The sequence below is a fragment of the Ambystoma mexicanum genome, chromosome 5q (genome assembly GCF_040938575.1).
Source record: "Ambystoma mexicanum isolate Mex_15411 chromosome 5q, UKY_AmexF1_1, whole genome shotgun sequence".
Taxonomy (NCBI): Eukaryota; Metazoa; Chordata; class Amphibia; order Caudata; family Ambystomatidae; genus Ambystoma; species Ambystoma mexicanum.
The window spans coordinates 189,814,500-189,838,201 of NC_090933.1; the positions used below are offsets into that span (position 1 = coordinate 189,814,500).

General features: G+C 44.9%; 1 protein-coding gene across 1 annotated transcript in view; it reads right to left on the reverse strand.

The window, feature by feature from the left end:
- Positions 1 to 23,702, reverse strand: part of ELOVL2 (ELOVL fatty acid elongase 2) — a 765,518-nt gene that overhangs the window by 265,895 nt on the left and 475,921 nt on the right. The window contains exon 4 of the mRNA XM_069620714.1: positions 13,326 to 13,403. Coding sequence (XP_069476815.1) covers positions 13,326 to 13,403 — 78 coding nt within the window. The remainder of the gene's footprint in view (positions 1 to 13,325; positions 13,404 to 23,702) is intronic.

The window sequence follows — 23,702 nt, forward strand, 5'->3', positions numbered from 1 at the left end:
GCACTTTGTAGGTCTCACACTGCCATTGTATAGGCATTAAAGGCAGACTAAAGGATCTTAAATTGTGCCCTGTAAAGGTTGAGATGTTCAAGCCTGGCTTGTTAGCACACCCTAATTTGTATTCGTATAAAGAACTTTTGCTTTTCTTTTCCCGTTATAAAAGCAGGACTGCATAATACAGCAGCACTGGTTGAACTTCTCCCACCGGCCATGGGCTAACCTGAGATGTCTGTAATCGGTTCCCTTGCTTAAACATGCGTGATTGTATCTTGGTCACTATTTGATGTAAGATTGCAGCTTGCTGTTATGCATGATGTGAGTATAAGCAAGAGACAACATCCCTTTAATGAAAAGAAACAACATTGTCACTTTCATATACTATGGGGTCAGAGGGATTCCTTTTGCCAAAAGAGGACATTACCCACAGTCGAATTTTGTAATGACTACAGTCAGGACGAGAGGGGAAGTTTAATTGTAATTGAGCAGTTTTACAACCTAGGAATATATTTGGGAATGCGCCATGGATTAAGACAACCAAATGAAGGGGTATTTGTATGGGCATTCCAACAATTACATTAAAGCCACATTTAGGAAAATCACGTCCCTTTTATTTGGCATGGACACCTTCAGGATTATTAAGGAATGTCGGTCTATATTGACCTAAGGAGGAAGTTTAAATTGATTCTGGCATTTCATAGCTCACTCTTTCTGGTGTCAAGCAGCATTTCATACTTTTGAAGTTTGGAAAAAAGAAACTCTGGAACCGTTGCATTTCCATCCACAAAATACATCTGGGTGATCTTTACACAAGTGTGTCCTTTCTCAGTGCTTAAGGAAAACAGAAGATGGGCTGGGCTTCTCAATGTCATTTTAAAGCAGTTCCACCCTCCGCACCCCTCAGTCACATTATCTGAATCGGAGCACTGACAGAAATCATTCCTTAGCCTCTCTTGCATTTATTCTGTGCAGCGCCTCCATTTTAGTTTATTTTTCTTTAATGTAATGTAATCACATTTCTGTCCAGAATCGTTGCCTGTGTTTTTCTTCCATCCCTTCACCCCGAATCCAAATGAAAAGGTGTTACTTTTGCGGCAAGTCCACAGTGTCTGATTTATACATGCCATAGGGGATTCCACAGACTCTTAGCGGGTTAAAACTTGTACCTTCCACCCTCTTGCCTCAGGGGTATCCTGGAGAGGATTTTCCTCCACCTGGGTCCTTTTCAGGCCACAGTTATTATAACCCCTCCTCCTCCCCCATCAATGGGTGACCCTTCTGGGCTGAGTTCACTGCTGGTTCCTCTTGTTGAGCTGCGTGTCAAGCTGAGGCTGCATATAGGTCTTCCTGGCTGCAGACCCTCGGACTCTCCATGGTGCCTGTGATGGAAACTCATCGGTGAGGGTAAGGTACTGTATGGGTCTCACGCCAACCCGCCACAGCGATATGTAATTGTGTGAAGTACTGGTATTAGCTCCGTACACCACAACCGAGTACTAAAGGGACAGTCCAGAGCACGGCACGGGGGGGGGGGTGCACTTCTTTCCTGATGTGAGCAGAGAGAACTGAACGATGATGGCAACGTTAAAGGACCAGGACTAACGGATACCCAGTGCAAAGGAAGCAGACCTGTATAGGGAGCCAACAGGAAGCTAGTGCAGGAAGCTATCAAGCAGATCTTGCAAGAAGCAGGCAGGCTGAGAGGCAGCAGGGCAGGGCCAGAGAAGAACAGGAGGTGGTAAACTAGGAAAAAAGGAACAGAACTCCACAGCATGGGGCACTGGAGAAACATGCAGAAATCTGAAAGGTAGCCCAATTTACAGGGGTAACCCTTAAATATACAGGTACCCATAATCACAATCACACCAGATTGAAGTTCACCCCTCTAGGGAATTAAGGCCAAGAGTCTTATCTTGTAAGGAAAACAAATTGTATCTGTACAGAAATGGGGAGGTGGGGCAAAGGACTCTGCTCCCCGACCGGCATTCTGTCCTTCTTCTGTGACCAGCTACGCCAGACTGGTGCTAAGCAGGCGCCTTATATACTGTTTGACTTGGTCATTGCATACTGGCATAGCTCATCCAAAACTGTCCTTCCTCCTTACAAGGGATGCTGCAGTCTTCCTTCTTGCATGGCCGGGTTTCCATTTAGGTTCGAAACTACCTGGCATACTGCTGCCTAAGCAAGAATACATTGTAGCTCCTGTTCATCATATTTTGCTATATTATAAACATTTATATATAAACACACATTCCTGCCATACTCTCCACACTTCACTCAATATACTCATATTTTATCTGGTCCAGTAATTCTCCTTGAAACCTTGTTTTCCCATACTGTTACATTGTGTACATGCCTGGGTGTTTTGATGGACAGGAAACAGCTGCCGAGTTACCTTGTATGCTCTGCCAGAGCTAGCTGGACACCACGCAATGCCTGTAGTATATTTTTAGCACAGGCTGCATTCCTTTTGGCACAGAGCCCTTTACCATGCTTTGAGATTTTAAAACTACTTAGAATAACATTTACAAGTGTTTTCAGCTAATGGTTATTTGCACCTTATATTTCAATACTATCTGCATTTAGTGGCTGGCCACGTCTGTGTGATATGATATGATATGGCATTTGTAACGCGTCTATACACTAGTGTTTCAAGGCGCGACGAGGCAGGGAGGGGGGAACAAGCGGAGACAGACAAACGATCCTACTAGGCCAGGTGTCATTCAGATCGTGCAAGTGCATGGGTAGAGGGGACGGGAAAAAGTGCAAGGGGGAAAGGGAGAGGGGAAAGTGCAGTACAAAGTGATTAGTAAAATACAAGATAAATAGTAAGGGCCAGCTGGTGGCAAGTGCAGTATAAGTGCAGACAAGTGCTGGGAAGGGGGCTGTAGGGATACAGAGACAGTCCCGCAGTGCAGGGGTTGCCAGGGAGGCAGTGCAGGGGAGAGTGGCTGGGCCAAGGACCGAGATTGGTGAGTGGCCCAGTTGCTGATTCAGTACAGTTTCAGTGATTTAGCAGGGGAGAGGGGGAGAGAAAGCAGAAGCAAAGAGGAAGGTTTTGAGGTGCTTCCGGAGATGGTTTTCCTCAAGTTTCAGGGAGGCAGGAAGGCTCTTCCAGAGGGAGGCCCCTGCTGCGGAGAGAGATCTCCCCCCAACTCGTTGCTTGGAGAAGCGGCTGACCCTGAGGGAGTTGGAGGCGGATGAGCGAAGAGCTCGAGAAGGAAGATATTTAGGAAGAGAGAGTTGAAGGTATTTTGGCCCAAGATCCCAGAAGGCCTTGTGGACAATGCAGAGGGTTTGTAAAATGTGATTATATTTGCATGAAAAAGGCTTTCTCAGTACAATAGTGCTTAGAGAAGTCTTGCCTAATTGTAAAGCGCTTGGGGGGTGCAGGAAGGCGCTAGCACCTCCCCAACAAATCTTAAACTCAAAGGTTGGGTGCACACATAAGAAGTGTTAAGGGACAAGGCAACCTGCCCTCCATCTCTCTGTTATGCAGAGAATACATCAGAACAAGGGTGCTCCACGGCCTTGGGTGGGGGGTCCATGGTAATGCTGGAAACACGCTGCACTGCACATGCATGATGACCACTGGTTTCTTACGCCTGTGTGCACACATCAAGGCGGTTGCACCCATTGCCGGTGCCCACAGAAACAAACAAGTAGCCCCGACCCATGTGCCTATCATAGGTGCAGACTGGCCGGAAGAGGAGGATGCATGACACACTGTCCACCATGAGAAGCGTAGCAGATAAGGAATTCCACAGAAAGCACCAAATAAATGCTGAATCAGGCGGGGTGTGTGAACATGGAAAGCCAGTTCCCAGGCGCGAACACAAGATGTTTATGTAGCATGTGGCAAAGTCCCCTCCCTGATGCTCGGGACATCTAGCGAGGTGACCAGGTGCCTCCACAATCTAGAGGATGATAGACAAGAGAGTGTTAAGGGGCGGATCTGCTGGTCACCCTCACTAAGTCTCATCACTATTAGATGAGTGCCCACTTTACACCAAATAAGGCCCTTCCTGCAACAGATACCAACAACAGATGCCAACAAGCTAAAATATTCTGTGAAGACTCTGGCCCTTTCAGCGTTCATTTTTCCAGAAAGCCAGACCAACAGGGAATAAGTAATAACATGCCCTCCAGAAGAAGTGTTTCATGTGTTTATGGGACACCCACATCTGTTCACTTTTCTTGAATGTATAGTGTTTAAAGTGTGGGCAAAGGAAACAATGTAACTAATAATATAAATCTCGTTGTCGCAGATAGTGAACATATGCTCAGACATCAGAGGCACATTTCCTTTTTCTCCAGTGTTCGGTAACAAGCCGGTTCAGACACCAGAGGCACTTAACATTTTTTCTGACATTGGCATGACAAACCTACATGGGAATGTACACACCAACTTTTCTTGTGAAGCCCACCCATCGAGCCTGTATGGACATCAGCACAGAATCTCAGTTAGACAGTGTGAGCTTTTGGTGTGAGAGTTGGTAGGAGGAGTGTGGAGGAGACTGGAGAGTAAATCAGTTTGGAGGGGACTACAGAGTAGAGCAGGGGTTAGGAGAAATAGGAAGACGTTTTGGGGAGGTTTTGGAGATGAGAGGTGCAGTGGAACTTGTAGACAAGAGGTGAAGATAAATCATCAGATGGAGATAGCACGAGACTGGTTTGAGACATCAGAGGGAGGTTGGAGAGAACATCAGAAGTCTGGCAAAGCCCTAGCTTGTAAGATTCAGGATTGTATGCGAGGGCACACGTGGTAAATGGCAGAAGTTAGGGTTGAGACCTGTGAGAAACCGGAAGGTGTCTCACCCGCTAGTCCTCAGGGATCTGTCATCCAGGTGGCCAGGACACTGCCATCACTTTTGGATCCAGTTCCTAGGGGTGGACCAGTGCGGGAGGATCACCTGGGTGAGCGGTCTTTGGGGAGTGGGACAACGGATAGCTTGACGCAGTATCCCCTTCCCTGTAACACCTTTACCCTATCCTACCAGGTAGGATACTTAGGAACTCAACCCTCCACCCCCTTTCACAACACAAACACTTTCTCACGGGACAGCTTGCTGTGAGAGAAAACCGACTAACACCCGAGCCGTATACCTGACATGTCCTAATACAATGGTCAGGCAGGGTCAGGCAAGGTCAGGCAATAACTAACCATCACACACACCTGACTTCCATTACATTTACCCACACAGATAAAAGGCGGAGCATGAGAGCACACTCTGAGCAAAGGCAAAGCACACAAGGAAGCTGCAGTTCCAAGATGGTAGTTTAATACGAGGCGAAAGATGGCAAAACAGAAAGGGATCGCAAGGAGGCAAGTGCCTTTGACCTTTTCCACGAGGAACCATTCATTTCACGAAACCTTGAGAAAAGAAAGCATAAGAGCAGGAAACCAGGCTGGGAAATCCTGCATTGTGTGCCAGTGGTACCCGGGGCTCTCCCCTGTCGATAATCAAGGCGGGGAGAATCACCTGCTACCGTGGTACTGTCCTTGGCTCTGACAACAAAGCAGCACCAGTGAAATCAACACAGCCGGTGAGTTGGCGTGGCAGATACCAGACCGGTCTGTGTTGAAGCTAGGGTTGCAAGCAGCAACATTGTATGGTGAACACTGAAGTGAACAGTGTATGAAGTGCATGTGATAACCAACGCGAGTAAAATTGGACAACAGATGAGTGATTGAACTTTGAAACCAAGATATGATACCTTAGACAGAGTGATCCAGCACTGCGTGCATGCTCATTCGAAGGTCTCTGTAAGGTATCCAACTGAAAGGTGGCAAAAACGAAAGAGTGACAAAGTATTGTGAATCAAAGTAGTCCTGCAATGGGTCAAGCAAAATCCTGTCCACAATTGAAAGTCTTTGATGTTAATAGAGTAGAGAAAGTTGCTGATAAAATATAAAAAGTTGGTCCGAGCCCGAACAAGGGAGATCAGCTGAGAGCTTTTGGAAAAGCAAGCTTGTGTTAAAATGAATTAAGATTGGTCCGAGCCCCAAAGAGGAAGACTGAACGTTGTGTTAACATTGTGTTGAAACAGATCTGAGCCCGGCTGAGGAGGCATCCGGGGTGAACCGTGAATCACCTGAGCAACTGGATGCATGGAAATTCCACGAGCATTGTGTTAAGAGGAATTTGAGCCCGGCGGAGGGGGATCTGAGGTGAATAGTGAATCGCCTGAGAAATTGAGTATGTGTGAAATTCTAAGAGGAAAGGAACTTATTATTTGTTTGTTACATCAGGCCCTCTGACAAAACAGACTTTGAACGGCAAAGAGACTTGGGCATGGAAGGCCCTGATGCTAATGTTTCAACTGTACCCTTGTACTAGAGATGCCAGAGACTGTGCTAAATTTGAGTGTACCACCTTTTCCCATGCTGAAAACGTGTGGAAGGGACCCCAACAACCTGAATATCCTGACATATCATTTCTTGAATACTTCTTTCTTTTACATAACATTGTTCCCACACTATTTGTATTTAGAGGTAAGGATTGGCAATAGGTTTATTAGTATAGGCCCTTTTATTTTGACAAGACACCACTAAGATACGTTATTTTTATTTCATGGCCGTAGCTTGCTCCCCTCTTTAGATCTTGGATTAGATAGGCGTTTTTCAAACCCTTTTTGAAGTTCAATAAATACCCTTGAACTGTGGTCACTTGTGTCTGTCTTAATGTTGATACCATGTACATCCTTAAAGACCTGATCAGAAGAGCAAGTGAAAGATGTGAGAATAAACAGGTATGTCAAGGAGCAGAAAGACCAACACAGGTGTAGCAAAGTGGTCAAAAAGATAGCAGTCAGGACTCTAAGACAGGGATGTGATATTGGCCCTGTTAAATGCCACTCCCCTGAAACCTCAAGCAAGGCAAATTCTGCTGCTTTAGTTAAAGAAGAAGGAAAATCAGATCCTGAGAAGATCGTAGAAGAAGAGTGTGGGAACCTCTTAAACCCATGACTTAGAATTCAAGGGAGAGAAGATCCTGAGAAACCTGGTGAAGAGGAACTGGGGAATCCCTTTAGCCAGACGTAAGACTACAGGGAGATTACCGGAGAAGAAGAGGATCAAAGTGTACAGGAAATACTTTGAACCAAGACTTATTTTATTCTTCGGGTCAATCCACGGAGATAACATGGGAAGACCCCCAAAATGTCCTTATTTACATTTATAGTTCCTGTTTGTTGTTTTGCCCTTTCTGTGCTAAATTTCATGAAAACAAAAACCGTGTTTAACTGTATTTTCATCTTGGTCTGGCTATTTATCCCTGCTGCCCTAGCGACAAGTCCTTTAATTAGATGAGATAGTCCAACCATCAAAATTAGATATTTTGAATCTGAAGTAGCGTTCACCTCTTAATGCAGTTCTCTTGTAATGGTTGGGAAAATCCTTGGGCAGTGCGATTGTAGGGATCAGTGACATATCTCATGGTTGTAGACGCTCCCAAGTGGGCATCTTCTCAAAGAACAGGTTATTTAGCCATGTGTGTTCTCGGTAGAGGGACTCCGCAACCTCTTTTTACATTTTTATAAGATATGGTTTTGGGACTTGCGTGTTAGCAAAGGATCGTCAAATTTGTCTTTAGCCTGGAGGCGAAGATACTTCATAAGCTTAGGTTGGAACTATTGCTTTGGATTAGATTAGGGTTCCCCAAGAGGGACAGAGACTCATTAAAACTAAGTTTTGGCATTTTTATTGCAACCAAGAAGATTATTTTTTCGGGTGTGAGGACAACACCTACTAAACCTCACTTTTAGGTTATGCTAACTTTTTTTGTCCTAAATCATCCTAAACCATCCCTTAGTACATGTACGATAGTCCCCTTAGGTCTTAGTCCATCCAGACCCTATTTTATCCAGTGCGTAAATTAATCTAACTGACAACTCTTATCCATCTCTTGTGTATCATGGCATGGCATCCATTAGCAGAGGGTGCAGGGAGCAGGCAAACTAACAGGTAGAGGGCTAGGGAAGGGCCTGAACAAAAGAAGGTAAAGTTTGCACAAGAAGAACATTACTCCGCAACATGGGATAATCGAGAAACAGCCGGAAATCTGGTAGGGAAAGGTAGAGAACAAACATGAGAAGTTTTGAGATGCGAGGCAACCAGTCCCACATTTCCAATCTGCATAGGCGATATCAGAAAAAGACCACACATACACCTGGGGGAGTGCATGGAAACACAGGGAAACATGCTTAATGTTGCATGAGAGTTGTGCAGATGGTGGTTCAGCGCTGACAGTGCGTGGATCAAGATGGTAGCGTACACTGATACCGCCTGCGAAAGAGTACCATAATGCTGGCCCCAACGAGAGCCTACCTGGGGACGCCAAAGTGGGTAAAGACGTTATGTCTCTAGCATAAGTGGAGGGAGAATCTCGTGTTCCTCACACAGTTATAACACCCACTCTAAGGAACAACATCCCAATTCACACCCAGCCTAGTGGTTTGTGCTTCTTTCTACATGTTGACTTGGACACTAATCATACCAGTGAGTGTTCAGATTGTGAATTTGCTTCAATTTACCATGCAAGCCAGGCCAGTGATTAGCCTTTGTTACCAGGTTTCACCGTCTCCTCAGCTGTCTGGTAGCCCTCACCATGTTTAACATCTATATAAATGATCTACAGGACCCATTGAAGGGGAAAAATTAAGCTACCCCAAAATTGCTCAAATCCCCATTCTCTTGCTGACAATAATCCTTTTTCGGAGTGGAATTGTAGCATTTATTGGATTTTGTAAATGTCTACTTCTTAGAAATAGGAATCGGAAAAAACGGTATCTGGTAATTGCATCTAAATGTTTCCAACGAAACACTTTACATCGAAAAATATGCATCGAAAATGTTAGCATCAAATGCATATATGGGGGCAGTAAAGGGTTAATTTTCGTTGTGGTATCTTTTTTAGGTAAAAAAAATGGGGTGTTGGAGGGGGACCCCCCAACAAAAAAAATGCATTTGATGCTAAGATTTTTGATGCAAAAAGCTTTCGTTGTAAAGTTTTCAATGCAATGACCATAAACCAGAATAAACTACTCAAATTAGAACTTAAGTAAAAGAACTTCAATATGTGCAGTAAAACCCTGGAACCTGTAATATTCTTAACCTACCTTGTAGAAAGAAAAAGAAAAAGGCGAGGGGCCAGCATTGAACACAACTGTGAGATTCAAAAGGACAATGAATAACCATATTTCAGCAACCCAGGAAGTAGTCTTTCAGGTCAAACGTGGTAGCATATTGGCTTATGGGGCAGAGCTTTGGGGACTGGAGTGTGCAGCAGTTGCTATAGTCGTTGTCCAGAGAAAATTCTGGGAGAGGTTTAGGCTCCCTCCAGGTACTCCATCTGTTCTTCTAAAAGCGGATATGAGCTTTACAAAATTAGAGGATAGAATTAAAGTGCCTCTATCAGGGATGTCATTTGGGGGTAGCCAGGTGTAGCAGCTGCTATCCCTGGCTCCCCCTCTGCTACCCCATGATCTGTCCTTGCTACCCCTTGGCCACTGGACAAAGAGGCAGTGCCAAGAGCAGATGTCTGTGTTGCACCTGAAAAAAAGGTTGCAAATGCAGATACACGTGTCACAGCTTTTTTCACCTAGAATCTAGATGTTAGCTGAAGAAATAACAGGGATGCAGGAAACACCATGAAGCCGCCATCACTAACAGGTTGGCAGTCCATTAGAGAAGGATGCCTGAACGGTTGGGTTCAGAGGCGGGACTGTCTGTGCACCTCATAGCCAGTACAGGAAGGGCATGGGGGCTAGGTCTAGCTATTTGGAGATGGGTAAGAGCGGCCTGCAGTACTCCATGACAGCACAGCATGACTGCAAATCCCATCAGTGTTTTTCATTGTCTGCTTTGCACATCCAGTGAGCCTGTGGTGAGAGGGTTGTGCCCCAGTGGCTTCTGCCACCAATCCTGCCTCGGCACTGTGTGATCTCACCCAGATGTGCCAGACTTGCATCACAGGCAAACTGTAGATAGACGCAAGGTGACATAATTAATTTACATGAAGTTGCCCTTCACATTTGAAGCAAATCATCTATTACTTCTTCAAGCAAAAAATATATATATTTGAAAAGATAGCTCAGGGTTAACACACTTGCTTTGGGAACAAGAGGATGCAGTGTAATGGGGGCTCAGTTCCTGTTCCAGTGCTTAGAAGCTGGAGGATGCTGGCATTAAGAAAGATATAAAGGACCAAAGAAAAATAATAAAATCAGCCTTTTCTACGGTTAATGTCATGGACCTGCTGCTGCTGTTTACATTTTAAAATTAAAAAAACCTGCACTTACTGTGACCTGCAACACTTCTTTCCCCTCTATCTCCCATCTAACAAAAATACAGTGGGTTACTTACCAGATAGGCAAACCAGAAAGGATGGCTGCAAGGTTTCAAATCATTCATAACCACTGGCACAGCTTTGGGCAACCCTCCAGACCATTGTTTTTCTGGTTGGACGTGTGTTGGTCGGTTGCGGTTACTTGGCAGGCACTGGATGTCTTTGCTTTGGGGTTTAGGCCTCTCCAAGTTTAGTAGCCCGAGTGATGTACTATAGTCCAAGTTATTGTGTTAGACGTCTGCTTACATTCACAGTCATCTGGTAATATGGACCTGTACACACTGATATTAACGCTACATTCTTTTATGAAATGTGTATCATATTACAGTGATATTGTAACCATATTTTTCTTAGTGTACTGAGGAATTGTCAATTGGGGGTGGGGTCAAATGACATCACTTCATGTGATGTCATCAGAGGTCAAGGGTCGTGTGATGTCACTTCCGCTACCCCAGGCATTTTGATGAAATGACGTCTGTGGCTTCTATTCTGATATGCTGTGAAACGCTCATGCTCAGCCTCACACCACTGGATTGATACATGCTGGAAGGAGTTTATAACACTTTTACATAAAAGCTGCCTTAAGAGAAATAATAAGGGAGACCAACTAAATCAGCTGAAATAAAGGTCTTTAGCTGGCTTCAAGAGATGGCCTGAGAATAGAGCTACGATTGCAGGTGGGGAAAAGGGGACTAAAGACACGGAGTGTGAAAGAATGAGAGCTGAGGACAGAGGGGGTGAAATACTTGCACGGAAAAGATATGTATACATTCTCTCCAGAGCAAAAGGATTTCCACACAATGGCCAAACAAGAAGAGAGGCAACTGTTCACTACGCTGCGAAGGAACACTCTTGAGTTGAATTAACCAAGCTTCAATAAAAGAAAGGAATGTGATGGTTGTGGACAGACGACTGGAAAACCAGTATATCATCTTCTGTACATCTGGCCATTTAATTAATTTATTTATTGCACATTTGTAAGGCGCTCAAGTAAATTGTGTTTCAAAGAGCCCACAAGGCAACATGGAGGGGGCATGCGAATGAAACAAATATAACAATACACGATAGAGGCGGCCCTACTAGGCCTTGTGAGCACTCAGAACGTGCAAGTGCAGAGAGAGGGTGGGAAGAGGGAGTGGGGGGATACTGTAGTATCATCACATAAGAAAATGTTTAATTCTGAGAACTATGAAAGTATCCAATATTAGGGCTTGTCAGGAGATGCCGATCTATGACCCGAGTGGCCAATTCAAAGAGATGGTGGCAAAAGTGGCTATCTTCATGAAAAAAGCATGGACGAGAAGAAAGGAGAATTTAATTCAAGAAGCAGCTTCCAACACCAGCTATGTATTGGCTACCCAGCCTTGATGGGCTAGCCAGCGTAGGCTCGACTTGAAGTAGAAGTGAACACCGCCAGAGGTTACCTTTTGTTTGTTTTTCCCTTTGTTCTTTCTTTTTAAATCTATTATTTTTAATCTCTGTACCTCTCTAGGGCGCGGGAGCCGAGATGTGCAAAATAAAAATCCGAAATCTAACTGCTTCACATGGTTCATTGTTTGATCAGGGATCTCCTTTCACAAAAATGCAAAATGTTCCTTCTCAGTTCGATTTTCCTTTAACCCTCAGGGTTGAGGAAAACCACCTAAGGTTTGGAAAGAGACTTCATACCTCTAGGCCTCCCCTGCCTGGTGGATGCAGCTCTCCCTTCAGGGCCATAACCTGAGCAATCTTGCTCACTCTGGCACACTAGAGGATTTTACTATGTTGCCTGATGGATGCAGCTCTCCCTTCCGGGCCAGTACCTGAGCAATCTTGCTCACTCTGGCACAGTAGAGGATTGGACTCTGTTGCCTGATGGATGCAGCTCTCCCTTCCGGGCCAGTACCTGAGCAATCTTGCTCACTCTGGCACAGTAGAGGATTGGACTCTGTTGCCTGATGGATGCAGCTCTCCCTTCCGGGCCAGTACCTGAGCAATCTTGCTCACTCTGGCACACTAGAGGAATGGACTCTGTTGCCTGATGGATGCAGCTCTCCCTTCAGGGCCATAACCTGAGCAATCTTGCTCACTCTGGCACACTAGAGGATGGGACTCTGTTGCCTGATGGATGCAGCTCTCCCTTCCGGGCCAGTACCTGAGCAATCTTGCTCACTCTGGCAAAGTAGAGGATTGGCCTTGCATTATGTTTTATCTTTTTTGCACTTCTCCCCATTGCACTCCCCTTCTCTGCTCAACCCTTGCAATTACTTGATTTAAATGTTCTAAGGCTGTGAGGATCAGCTCCCCTCCCCTACTCTTAGGGTGCTGAGAAGTGAAGGCGTGCCGGCACTCTCAGAGATGGCTGCTCTATACTACGGTCATACGCCGGTATTGCAGTCCAGCCAGCATGGTGGGCAACTCCATGATCTGCTTTTACGGCCAACAGTTGTTCTTGAAGCTCATTGCACCTGCACCGTTTGGTTGATGCTGGTTTATTCTCTTCCCCGGTTGTCATTGATGTAGGCAGTTTATGCCACATGCGCTGATATGCATTGGGTATTGGCATGGTGGAGGACTTGATGCCTCTAGTACCTTGTTATCTTAACATCAGGTATATACTATAGTTAAAGGGCCCTTTCTGGAGAAGTCGTGTGGTGTGAGTTATGGTTTCATTTTTAGTGGGGGGGGGGCTACATTACATTTTTACAAAAACTACATTTACTTTGAGTTTTTTTTTAAAGACACTCTTGAGGAAAACAGTGACTTCATGAAACCTTGTTGAAAAGTGTGAGAATCTTATCATTTTGCAAACCTTGGTCTGCTGTAGTCCATTAGCAAGGTTCCACTCGGTTTATTTTTTTATTTTTTTGTAGTTTTGGCTTCTACATTTCAAAGAAGCGATTGTCACATATTTTTTTCAACTGCCTGAGCCACTGTCCCTTTTGATCACTTTACTATGAATTAGAAACAGTATCAAATTAAATATTTGCTTCTACTCACCCGGATATCTGCATCTCCCGAGCTGTCCAGATTTTGACACTGCAAATTGTATCTCCCCTGGTAGGTTGATAGAATGAGCTGAAAAATAAAAATAAAACAAAGGTAATTTCGACACAGAGAGGAGAACAATTGATTTATCGTGAAAGGGGGCTTTCCAAAAATAAATCCTGTTCAGTAGCATCCAGCATCAGTACATTTCTTGCAACATACACAAAGTTGCAGAATTGCAGTCTACTTTGTTGCATATTTGCACTTTGACATGGGTACACAAGGGCGTGCACAGTCCCATAACTTACTCTAGATAAAAAAAGCATTGGCAAAGCCAATAGTTTTGACGTTTACTGGTGTTCTTTGCATTTTGTATTTATAGGCATCAGAGTGCAAGAAGGAGAGTGCAAAGTTAGCTCCCTCCTTCTTCCCCTCACTCTGGTCTTCCTCCTTGTGCTCTCCCCCGTCTCCTTATTCCGAAGCCAGAAACCTTGGAGTCATCTTCGACTCCTCTCTCTCCTTCCTCCCTCAAACTTAGGACATTGCCAAGAAGTCCAACTATTAGCTCTTCCTTCTCAAAGGAATGTTACCTTTTCTCACTTACCCTCAGAGGGGCAATGTGACTCAAGTCCTGGTTCTCTCTCGACTTGACTACTGTAACAGCCTCCTCCTGAATCTTCCTTCTTCCGCTCTGCAACCTTTTCAGCTTATCCAGAATAGGGTAGTGAGACCTATCCTTGGCCTTAAACCCATGACTGCATCTCTCCTTCACTAAAAAGTCTTCACTGGCTCCCGGGTTGCCGCATGGATTAAATTCAAATCCCTCTGCATCATCCACAAGGCTGTCTGGGCCCGGGGAACACACTATCTTCAACTTTATCTCACTAAATACTCTCCCTCTAGACCACTTTGCTCCTCTGGCACCAACTCTTTGTGTGTAAATCGTTTTGCTAAAGAGAAGGGAAGGGGGATCGCTCACTTTCTTCTACTGGCTCCCTCCTTTGAAATAGTCTCCCCCAGCCCCTGTGCAGGATCTTCTCAAATTCCAGAAGCTCCTTAAAACTTTCCTCTTTTCCTCCTCTTTCCATCCTACTCTCCTCTTGACCTCCTACACCAATTCTTCCCAACTCCTGTCTAGCCACAGCACTTTGCATCTGTATACCCTCTGCTCTGGAGGCTCGCACTTACACCTCGAGCGGCCCAGGCCATGTAGCACTCAACATTCCTAGCACTTTGTCTATGGCTCACCCACGAGCTTGCACGAGCTTGGACTCCCCAGCACTTACCCCCTCTTCCCTCTTCCTTTCTGCAATTGCACGTTCTGAATACTCACAAGGCATAGTAGGTTCTTCCTTCTCCATCATCCCCCCTCTGCTCTTAAATATTGTGTTGTAATGTATTTCTAACCCTCGCTCCCTCCCTGCCCTGTGGGTGCTTTGAAACAGTATTTTCCTATTGGATAAGCTCCTAACAAGCACACAATAAATACCTAAATAAATAAAGGACGATGCGATAAGGGGTGTAGGCGTACAATAGAATGAGAAGGGGAATAGTTCAAGGTACGAAGCCATTGATAGAGGGTGCCATTGATGATGTGCAAGAGGAAATATGAGCAAGAAAGGATGGGACTTAGAGGGTAACCAATAAAGTGAGAGTGTGAAAGGAGGGATGAGGGGGTAGAGAGGGAGTAGGGTTGGTGGCTGAGAGAACAGAGTATAGAGTGGGTGGGGCTAGTGAGAGAAGGGAGTAAGGTGTGTGGGTAGGGGTAAAGAGAGATGGTTAGGGTTGAGTAGACAGACAGGGTGGATGAGCATAGAGAGAGGGAGGTGGGTGTAGAGAGAGAGGGTAAGGTGGGTGGATGGGGTAGAGAGAGAGGGTTAGGTGGGAGTAGGGAGAGTGGGGGTGGATGGAGGAGTGAAGGTGGGGTAGGTGTAGGTCAAGAGAGTGTGGGTAGGGTGGGTTAGAGAGTGTGGACATAGGGTGGGTGGCTGGTGGTAGAGGTAGTGTGGGTAGGGTGGGTGGGGTAGAGAGAGTCTGGATTAAAGAGAGAATGTGGTTAGGGTGGGTGAGTGGGGGTAGCGAATACAGGCATAAGGTGGGTGGGGATAGAGAGAGTGGGGCTTATAGAGTGAATGTGGTTAGGATGGGTGAGTGGGGGTAGGGCGTGTGGGGTGTAGAGAGAGATTGGGGTTGGGTGGTGGGGGCAGAGAGATTGGGGGTAGGGTGGATGGCTGGGGCAAAGAGTGGGAATCGGATGGGTGGCTGGGGTAGAGACTGGGGGTAGGGTGGGGGTAGAGAGAGTGGGGTAGGGTGGAGGTTAGTATGTAGAGAAAGTGGGGTTGGGTGGGGATATAGAAAGTGGGGCATGGGTGGGGGGTAGAGAGAGTGAGAATAGGGTGGGTGGTTGTGAATAGAGAGAGTGGGGGTAGCACACTAGTACAGTACCTTCAGGAAGAGATGCCCGTAGGCCCTTATGTAGTGTGCTGACCCAGATAAATGCCTGCATGAACTTTTCTTGCCGGCACTAGGTGGTGCATGGGAGCATTGCACCATGGGAAGCCATAAGGGCATCAATTAACATGCTGCCATAGCTTTCTTAGGACCGTGTGAAGGCAGGACTACTCAGGGAGGAAAGATGTCAGTAATAATCAACCTCCCTCCCTACTTTCTGTGTATGGAGCATGCAGAAGAGGATCATTATGGAGGCTGGATCTCGTTGGAACGCTGGGCAGAAAAGGTATGTTTTAGAAAAAAAGAAAAAGCCACTGCAGGGCAGAGACATTATTTAAATCTGCACTTCTGTTCAAAAAATTTTTAAGTATGCTTAACTATCAGCCTGGTGGCAGGATTATCCTACATTTTGGTATCGTGGCTGATGGTTCACAAAAAACACATTTAATTTTTAATATCCCATTTTCACCCCTGTGAGTTCCGACCGAATAGGAGAGGCAATGTCGATTCAAGGCACCTGCCTGTCTGCATTCCATTGAGTCGGTCAAAGGACACGATGCCTGACACTGTTGACACTCTTGAAGGTTGGGTAACTCCTTCCTGCCAGGCCCAGTGACCCACAACAGGAGATCTCCTGGGAGCCTGGATTCAATGAGGCAATTCCATAACAAAGGCCTGTCTCACAATAGGGGGTTGCCCACAAAAGGGTCTTTGAAGTGCAGGGCTAGAGGAGTGGCAGAGTTAGGTAGTCAGGCATAGCAGAGCACATTTATATTTATTTGTATTTATTGGAGCTTATTAAGCGCGTTTGCCAAATGCCTGTACACTTTTAATCATAGAGGTAGAACAATATGCAGCAAACAATGAAAGAGGCAGACAAGAGAAGGAAATACAAAATTAGTTTGAAAGGGTAGAAAGAAGATGAGCGCGAAAGAGATGCAGTGAAGGAGTAGAGCAAATATTTATAGCGAGAGAGATCCAAGGTTTAGGTGCGAGAAGTGAGAATGAGGGGAAATGAGAGAAGGCACAGGGAGGAGTGGGGACAACCAGGACAAATTGGGATTGTGACCGCAAAGTGCAGGAAGGAGTATAGAGACAAATTAGGGAGGTGAGGTGGGAGGAACAATAACAAGAAGATGGAACAAGAAACACAATTCAAAGGGAAGAAAAGAAATAGAATATACAGGGCGATAGATATATGTGGATGAAGTAGAAAGGAAGTTGAATGGCAGCATTGTAAATAGAACGGAGAGGCGTGAGATGAGAACTAGGAAGGCCAACTAAGGGGGCAGCACAGTCGTCAATACAGGAGAAAATCAGTGAAACAGTAAGAAGTTTAGTAGTAGAGAAGGATAGAAAGGGGCGAGCAGGATTGAGATTATAAAGATGGAAACGACAGACCAGAGCAGTGTTGAATATATGAGCAGAAAAGGAAAGAGAGGGTTCGAAGATGACACCCAGATTGTTGGCGGAAGACGAGAACGTGAGAGAAGTAGGAGGGAAAAGAAGAGGGGGTGGAGGAAGAGGAGAAGGACGAGTATTCGCTGGGAAAAATAGGAGCTCGGTTTTAGTAGAGTTCAGCTAAATAAAGTGAGAGGTCATCCAAGATTGGATAGCAGAGAGCTAGCTGGAAAGAGTAGAATAGAGAGAGTTCGAAAAGGATGAAAAAGAGAAGAAGATTTTGGTGTCATCAGCATAGAAGTAACAGGAGAGATTAAAGTAAGAAATGAGATTGGATAACAGGATAATACAAAGGGAGAGAAGTAGGGGACCAAGAACTGAGCCTTGATGGACTCCGTGGTGCAATGGGCGGGGAGAACATTTTGAACCAGACCAAGAGACTGAATAAGAGTGGTCGGACAGATAAGAACTAAACCATTTAAGAACCAAGAATGAGAACCTAAGGGAAGAAAGAATCAGACAGAAGAAGAGAGTTTGTTTGTTTGTTTGTTTGTTTATTCACTTATTACGCGCACCAGACCCGGAGGTAATAGGGCGCGACAGAAAGGCAATGCAAGGCTTACATAGTTATGCAGTAAACAGGTATGTACAGAACTAATGCAAAGACTTCAGTATTTACAGGCACAAAATTAAGTAGAAATATAACATCTATAGAACTACAGTAATATATCATGTACAAGTTGCATAAAACTACTGCACTTTGTGGAACTGTAAGAGTGTGCTTACTAAGATTACAGCGATATCCAATGGTCAAATATGGAGATTATGGGAGGTAGTACTTCTTAGGATACTTAGATTTGTAGGTGAGCAACATTCCACTTGCATGGCAGGTGGTGGCAGGGTCTAATTAGTTTGGACAGAGAGGGGATGAGAGGGAAAAGTAATTATGGGTCAGACAAAATAATGTGTTTTATGACATTTTTCCTAAAGAGTAGGTATGGTTGGTCAGTTCGCAAGTCTTGTGGAACTGAGTTCCAGGTTTTTGCCGCCTTTGCAGGGAAACTATTACCACCAATAGTGGTGAGCCTATATCTAGGTATTGCCGGGCAGTTAGTGTTGTCGGCTCTAGTAGGTCTAGAAGAAGTTCTTCTCTGAAGTTTATCTGTCAGGTAGCTAGGGGCAGCGTTGTTGAGAGCTTTGTGTGTCAGAGGCAGTGTCTTAAAGCTGTATTTTGTTACTCGTAGACAGCCATTTATGTTGGCGTCTGATGGAGGAGATATGAGCCCTGATTCACAGAGCTTTTTCCAAAGGGGTTTTGCCATTATAAAATGCTTCCATGAATTAGGCCAGTGGGTTCTTTTATTTATGCCTATGGCTGCTCTTAAGGCATTATTTCTTAATATCTGGATCTTTCGGAAAGTAGTTTTATTGGCACCACAATATAAGGCATTGCAATAGTCAATTCTAGAGAGTATTAAGGCTCTAGCCAAGATCAGACAACTATCATCGGAGAGGAATGGCTTACCTGCTCTTAACAACTTACAGGTGTAAGCTGTGGATGACGTTAAAGACTTAACTGTTTGTCAAAAGATAATGTCGAATCCAGGTAGAAACCGAGGGTTTGTACTTCCTTGGAGACTTTGATGGTATTACCGTCAATATTAAAGGAGGAAAACTCTTTACCTAGTTTTCTGATATTAGCCTGTGTACCAAGGATTATCAACTCAGTCTTGTCGTCGTTTAAACATAGGCCATGAGTGGCCATCCATGCTTGGATGACAATGTATATTTTGTTCACCAACTCAGAGTCCTTATTATGATCCCCAGAAAGCGGGAGGAGAATCTCAGTGTCATCAGCATCATTTGTGTAGGTGACACCCAGATGGTCCAGATCATCGAACAAGGGTTTGGTGAAGATGTTATAGAGAGTTGGCGAGACACATGAGCCCTGCGGAACACCGCACAGGATAGGGGTCGGGTCAGCAGCTGCCGAGGGGGAGAAGACTCTCATAGTTCTCAAACTCAGGAAGGATTCAATCCATTTGATAGCTCCCTCAGGGGAGAAATGGGCGGCAGCGTCAAGGTGTCTGCCGAGGACCTTGTGGTCAACCAGGTCAAATGCAGCTGAGAGATCGAGTAGGAGCAGAAGTACTGTCCTTCCTCTGTCTCTCAGCTCATCTATTTGGGATTGTAAGTCAATTAGAGCTGTCTTCGTCCCATGTAATGGGCGGAAACCAGATTGTCTATTACCTAACAGTTTGTGCAATTCAAGGTGTTTTTGAATTTGAGTATATGCTGCTTTATCCAACATTTTTAGTAAAAATGGAACCGTAGTAATGGGGTGGCAATTAGTGGGGATGAGGGGATCTAGTGTTTGCTTCTTGAGTAGAGGGAGTACCCAAGATTGTTTAAGGTTAACAGGGATAGAGCCTGTAGCAAAGGAGGCGTTGATCAGTTTAGTGATGGAAGGAGATAGTTCTCTGGCAGCATCCTTTATTAGTTGTGCTGGGCAGGTATCGCCTTTGCAGTTAGAAGGTTTCAGTGACAGGATTATTTTCTCAACTTCCAAAATGGACATTTGGGAAAAGTGGAAAAGATTATTGTGTGCCGTTAGTGAAACACTAGGCAAAGGTTTTTTGGGCGAATGCAGTAAATTCAGTGCTTCTTTTCTTTTGCTGTATTTTGTTTTGGAGCATGTTGATTTTGTTAGCTAGCGCCTGCTGGATGTCTGTACACCAAGATTTGTCTTTAGTACAGATATCAGGTATAGCTATTGGGGACTCTAGTTCTTTTAGAATGGAGAAGAGTTCTTTCATGCTAGAGTTGGATTTGGTGATGCGTTCATCATAGGAGTCACGTTTGGCCCTACAGATTTCTTTCTTATAATGCGAGGAGAGTGAAACTAATTTGGCTCTGTTCTCATTAGTAGGGCAGAGTGTCCAATTAGTTTCACTCTTTCTCTTCAAAATGCGATGGTCTTTAAGTTATGGCGTAAACCATTTATTTAAGTGGGCAATTGGTTTACTGGATCTTAGGGGGGCGATTTTTATCCAGTGTGGTGGGAATAATCTTATTATATTCATGTACTAGGATGCTGGGATCAAGATTCTCAGACAGTGCGTTCAGGGTAGGGAGTATCACAGGGATTACTTTCTCTGCTGAGATACTTTTTTTATTTCTAGGGAGGCAGGGTGGCGCTAATGGCAGAGCTAATGGAGTAGGTCTTGTAGTGGATAGGTAGAAGGACACCAATGAATGGTCTGACCATGAAAGAGGCATGATAGATGAGATAATGACTGAACAGTTGGAGTCCGCTATCCAATCCAGTGTTCTGCCTTTTTGATGGGTTGGTTTATCAACTTTTTGAGTGAGTCCTATTGAACTGTCAGAGGCATTTTTGTCCATTTGGTCATTAAATCCTATGTTAAAGTCCCCTAATAGGAGTAATTGTGAAGACGGTTTGAGATTGTTCATGAGTAAGTTATGCAGATCCTCCTCAAAGGTACCAAGGGGATCAGGCGGTCTATATATTAACCGAATAGTGAGAGTTTGTGAGTTATTTATCTGGAGTTTAGCGGAGAGAATTTCACATGATTGTGAGATGTGGGTAGGGGCTAGTCTAGAACTGATGGCAATGCCCCCTCCACGGGCACCATCGCGGTCTTGTCCCATCTGGGATAGCTAGCATAAGTGAGGGACCTGCTGCGTTGTGAATCCATGTTTCCGTGAGTGCAAGGAAATCTAGGTTGCCTTCTGAGATGAGATCAGCTATGTCAGTGGCATGGGCGACAAGCGATCTTGCATTGAGAAGCGCTCCTTTAAGGGGGAGAGTCTCACTAGCTGTTTTGACTAAAATGGGTTTGGCTAAATTAGTGTCATCACATTCGGGGGCAGTTATGTTGGAAGTGTCCAAAGACGGCGTCTGTTTGGAGTGGCTAGGTTTCAGACTAGATTTACAATTCGTTTTCAGATTAATAGGTGGAAGGGATCTTCTCAATGGTTCACATAGTTTAGTTAATCTAGCACGGAGTCTAGTGTTTAATTTAGTTGTAGTACAAGGTAGAGAAGCGTGAGTTTCTGTCTCTAATGCACTAAGGGCATTGTTAGTTACTATCTTGGTCAATATGGGGTGATTGAGATCAGATAGTGGTGCAAATAGGGACTCTATAGCAAATACTTGGCTCCTAGTGCCAAGGTGTGTGGTGGCAGCCATGGTACAGAATAATAATGCTAAGATTAACATCTTACCCAATTAGTGATATCAGGGTATAATATTGTTCATGGAGATACCTAGGAAGTGTTAAATAGGCTATCGCAAAAAGACTACTGAGCAGCATACAAGTGGGAATGCCTATCATTCAGCTGGTGACTAGGCATAGTTGGGCATCAATGGGAAGGGCAGAGGCATCTAGACAATAATATTGTTATCAATAATTACTCCAATGGCATAGGAGCAACAGCTAGGCGCCTGGTTCATGACATTGCAATAGCAAGCATAGCAATTAACAATGAGTAACAGAGTGTGAGGACATGGTTAGCCAGTTAACAGTTGGCTATAAGGAGCAGTAGAGCAGGTAATTAAACGTTATGGCTAGAACACAGTGATGCATCCGTGTTGGGCATGTATTCAGTCAAAACAAGGAGAGGTGGCCTAACTAGCACACAGAATAAGTTGAAGTGATCCAGACATTTCGAAATATATTAAGCATCGATGCTCTTGTTACCACCACACAGGCCAGGTATAGTATTACTGAGTATCAGTATGGGCAAAAGTTAGGGTAAACAGTATGAGGAGCAGCACCAATATGGGGATACACAGAAAGGCAATTAGAACATAAATATTCACCTATGTATGGTACATGCATAAAACCCTGTGAGAGCCGAGCAGTGTCAGACAACCATCAGGCAGGGCAGCAATGCACAGGAGTGAGAGTCAATAACAAAGGCAACACAGGAAGTGACTTTTAAACTGTTGAAACAGCAATAAAGGCAACCTTCTGAACTGAGTGATCAACACAGCATGAGTTACAATGTAGATTTACCCATTAGCATTGGTAAGGACTGCTTACCCTAGTAACAGGGCCAGACATGTACAGGGTCTTTCAGGTGAGTCCACTGAGGAGCAGAGGTCCTGGCACTCGGCACTTCCGGCTCCTGACAGGCTCACGACAGGAGGAAGCTTTGGGAGGTGTGCTATAGGTGGTGGGCCGGCTTAGACGCCTGCCGGCTTGCTATTGGGCAATAAAGAGTACCTCCAGGCCAATCAGGGTAGGAGCTGGCCATGGAGTGTTTCCTCTTGTGGAAACAGCAAGAAAAATTACGGGCGGCCATTTTTAAGTGGCTGAGGCCTCGTGGTCTCCAATGGTTGCAAACGAGTTCCAAAATACTGCAGGCAAACGCTGTGAGGATGAGTGGCAATAACCACAAGCTGGTTAATGTGGCAAATTATAGAGGGGCTCTGGAGTATAAAAAATAATTATTTTTTTTTGTTTTTTCAGGCGGAGTCGTGGGCTTCGAGGAGCGGCAGCGTGAGGCAGATTGCCTACCTTAGGGTGGGGGCACGCATCTTGGCGATGGTCAGTGTCAAAAGCTGCAGACAAGTCAAGAAGAATAAGTGTAGAAGATTGCTTTGAGTGACTTGAGGAGAGAAGGGAATTAGTGACATACAGAGGAGCAGTCTCAGTAAAGTGAACAGGACAGAAACCAGATTTGAGAGAAAGCAAGAGTGAATGTGAGTTAGATAGGAAGATACCTGTGAATAAACAGCACTCTAACGGTTTTGGAGGGAGATAAAAGGAAGAAGAGAAATGTTTTGGGAATTCACCAGAATGGTAGGATTAAGATGAACACGTTACTTACCAAACTGGTAACGTTCTTTCGATGGGATGTTCCTCCGACGTATTCCTTATCTTTGATGTAATCCATTCCAGCTTGCTAGCTTCAGAAATTTTTTCCAGTAGAGGGCGCTGCGCGTCGATGTCCCTTGAGTCGCTGTCCCTCGACAGCCTCTGTATCGGCGCCGACGTCATCATGAGTACAAATAGTCTGGCGCAGCGTCCGTTGCTCAGTTCCGTTTTGAAGTTTAGTTTTGCTTTGCATGAATTGGTTAATAACCTTGAAGGAGTGTAAGCTGCAACTACAAAGGAAGTTTTACTGCGGGGAAGGATGAGAGGGGCGATAAGGAATACGTAGGAGGAACATCCCATCGAAAGAACGTTACCAGTTTGGTAAGTAACTTGTTCTTCGAAGGGATTGTGTCCTCCGACGTGTTCCTTATCTTTGATAGACTCCCATAGCAGTAGTATATAGAGGAGGCGGGAGTAAAATGAAATGTTTCCCTTTAAAGATGCACAGAATGCAACACAGCTTTTCCAAATTTTGTCTCCTGGCTAGAGTTTGGTAAAAGTGTGTGCGAACGACAATGTGGCAGCCGCACATATGTCCTTAATTGGAACTCCTCTTTAGAGAGCTGAAGAGGCTGCAATACCCCTCGTTGAATGAGCCCTAAGATGTTGAGGGGGTTCTTTTCCTGCCAAT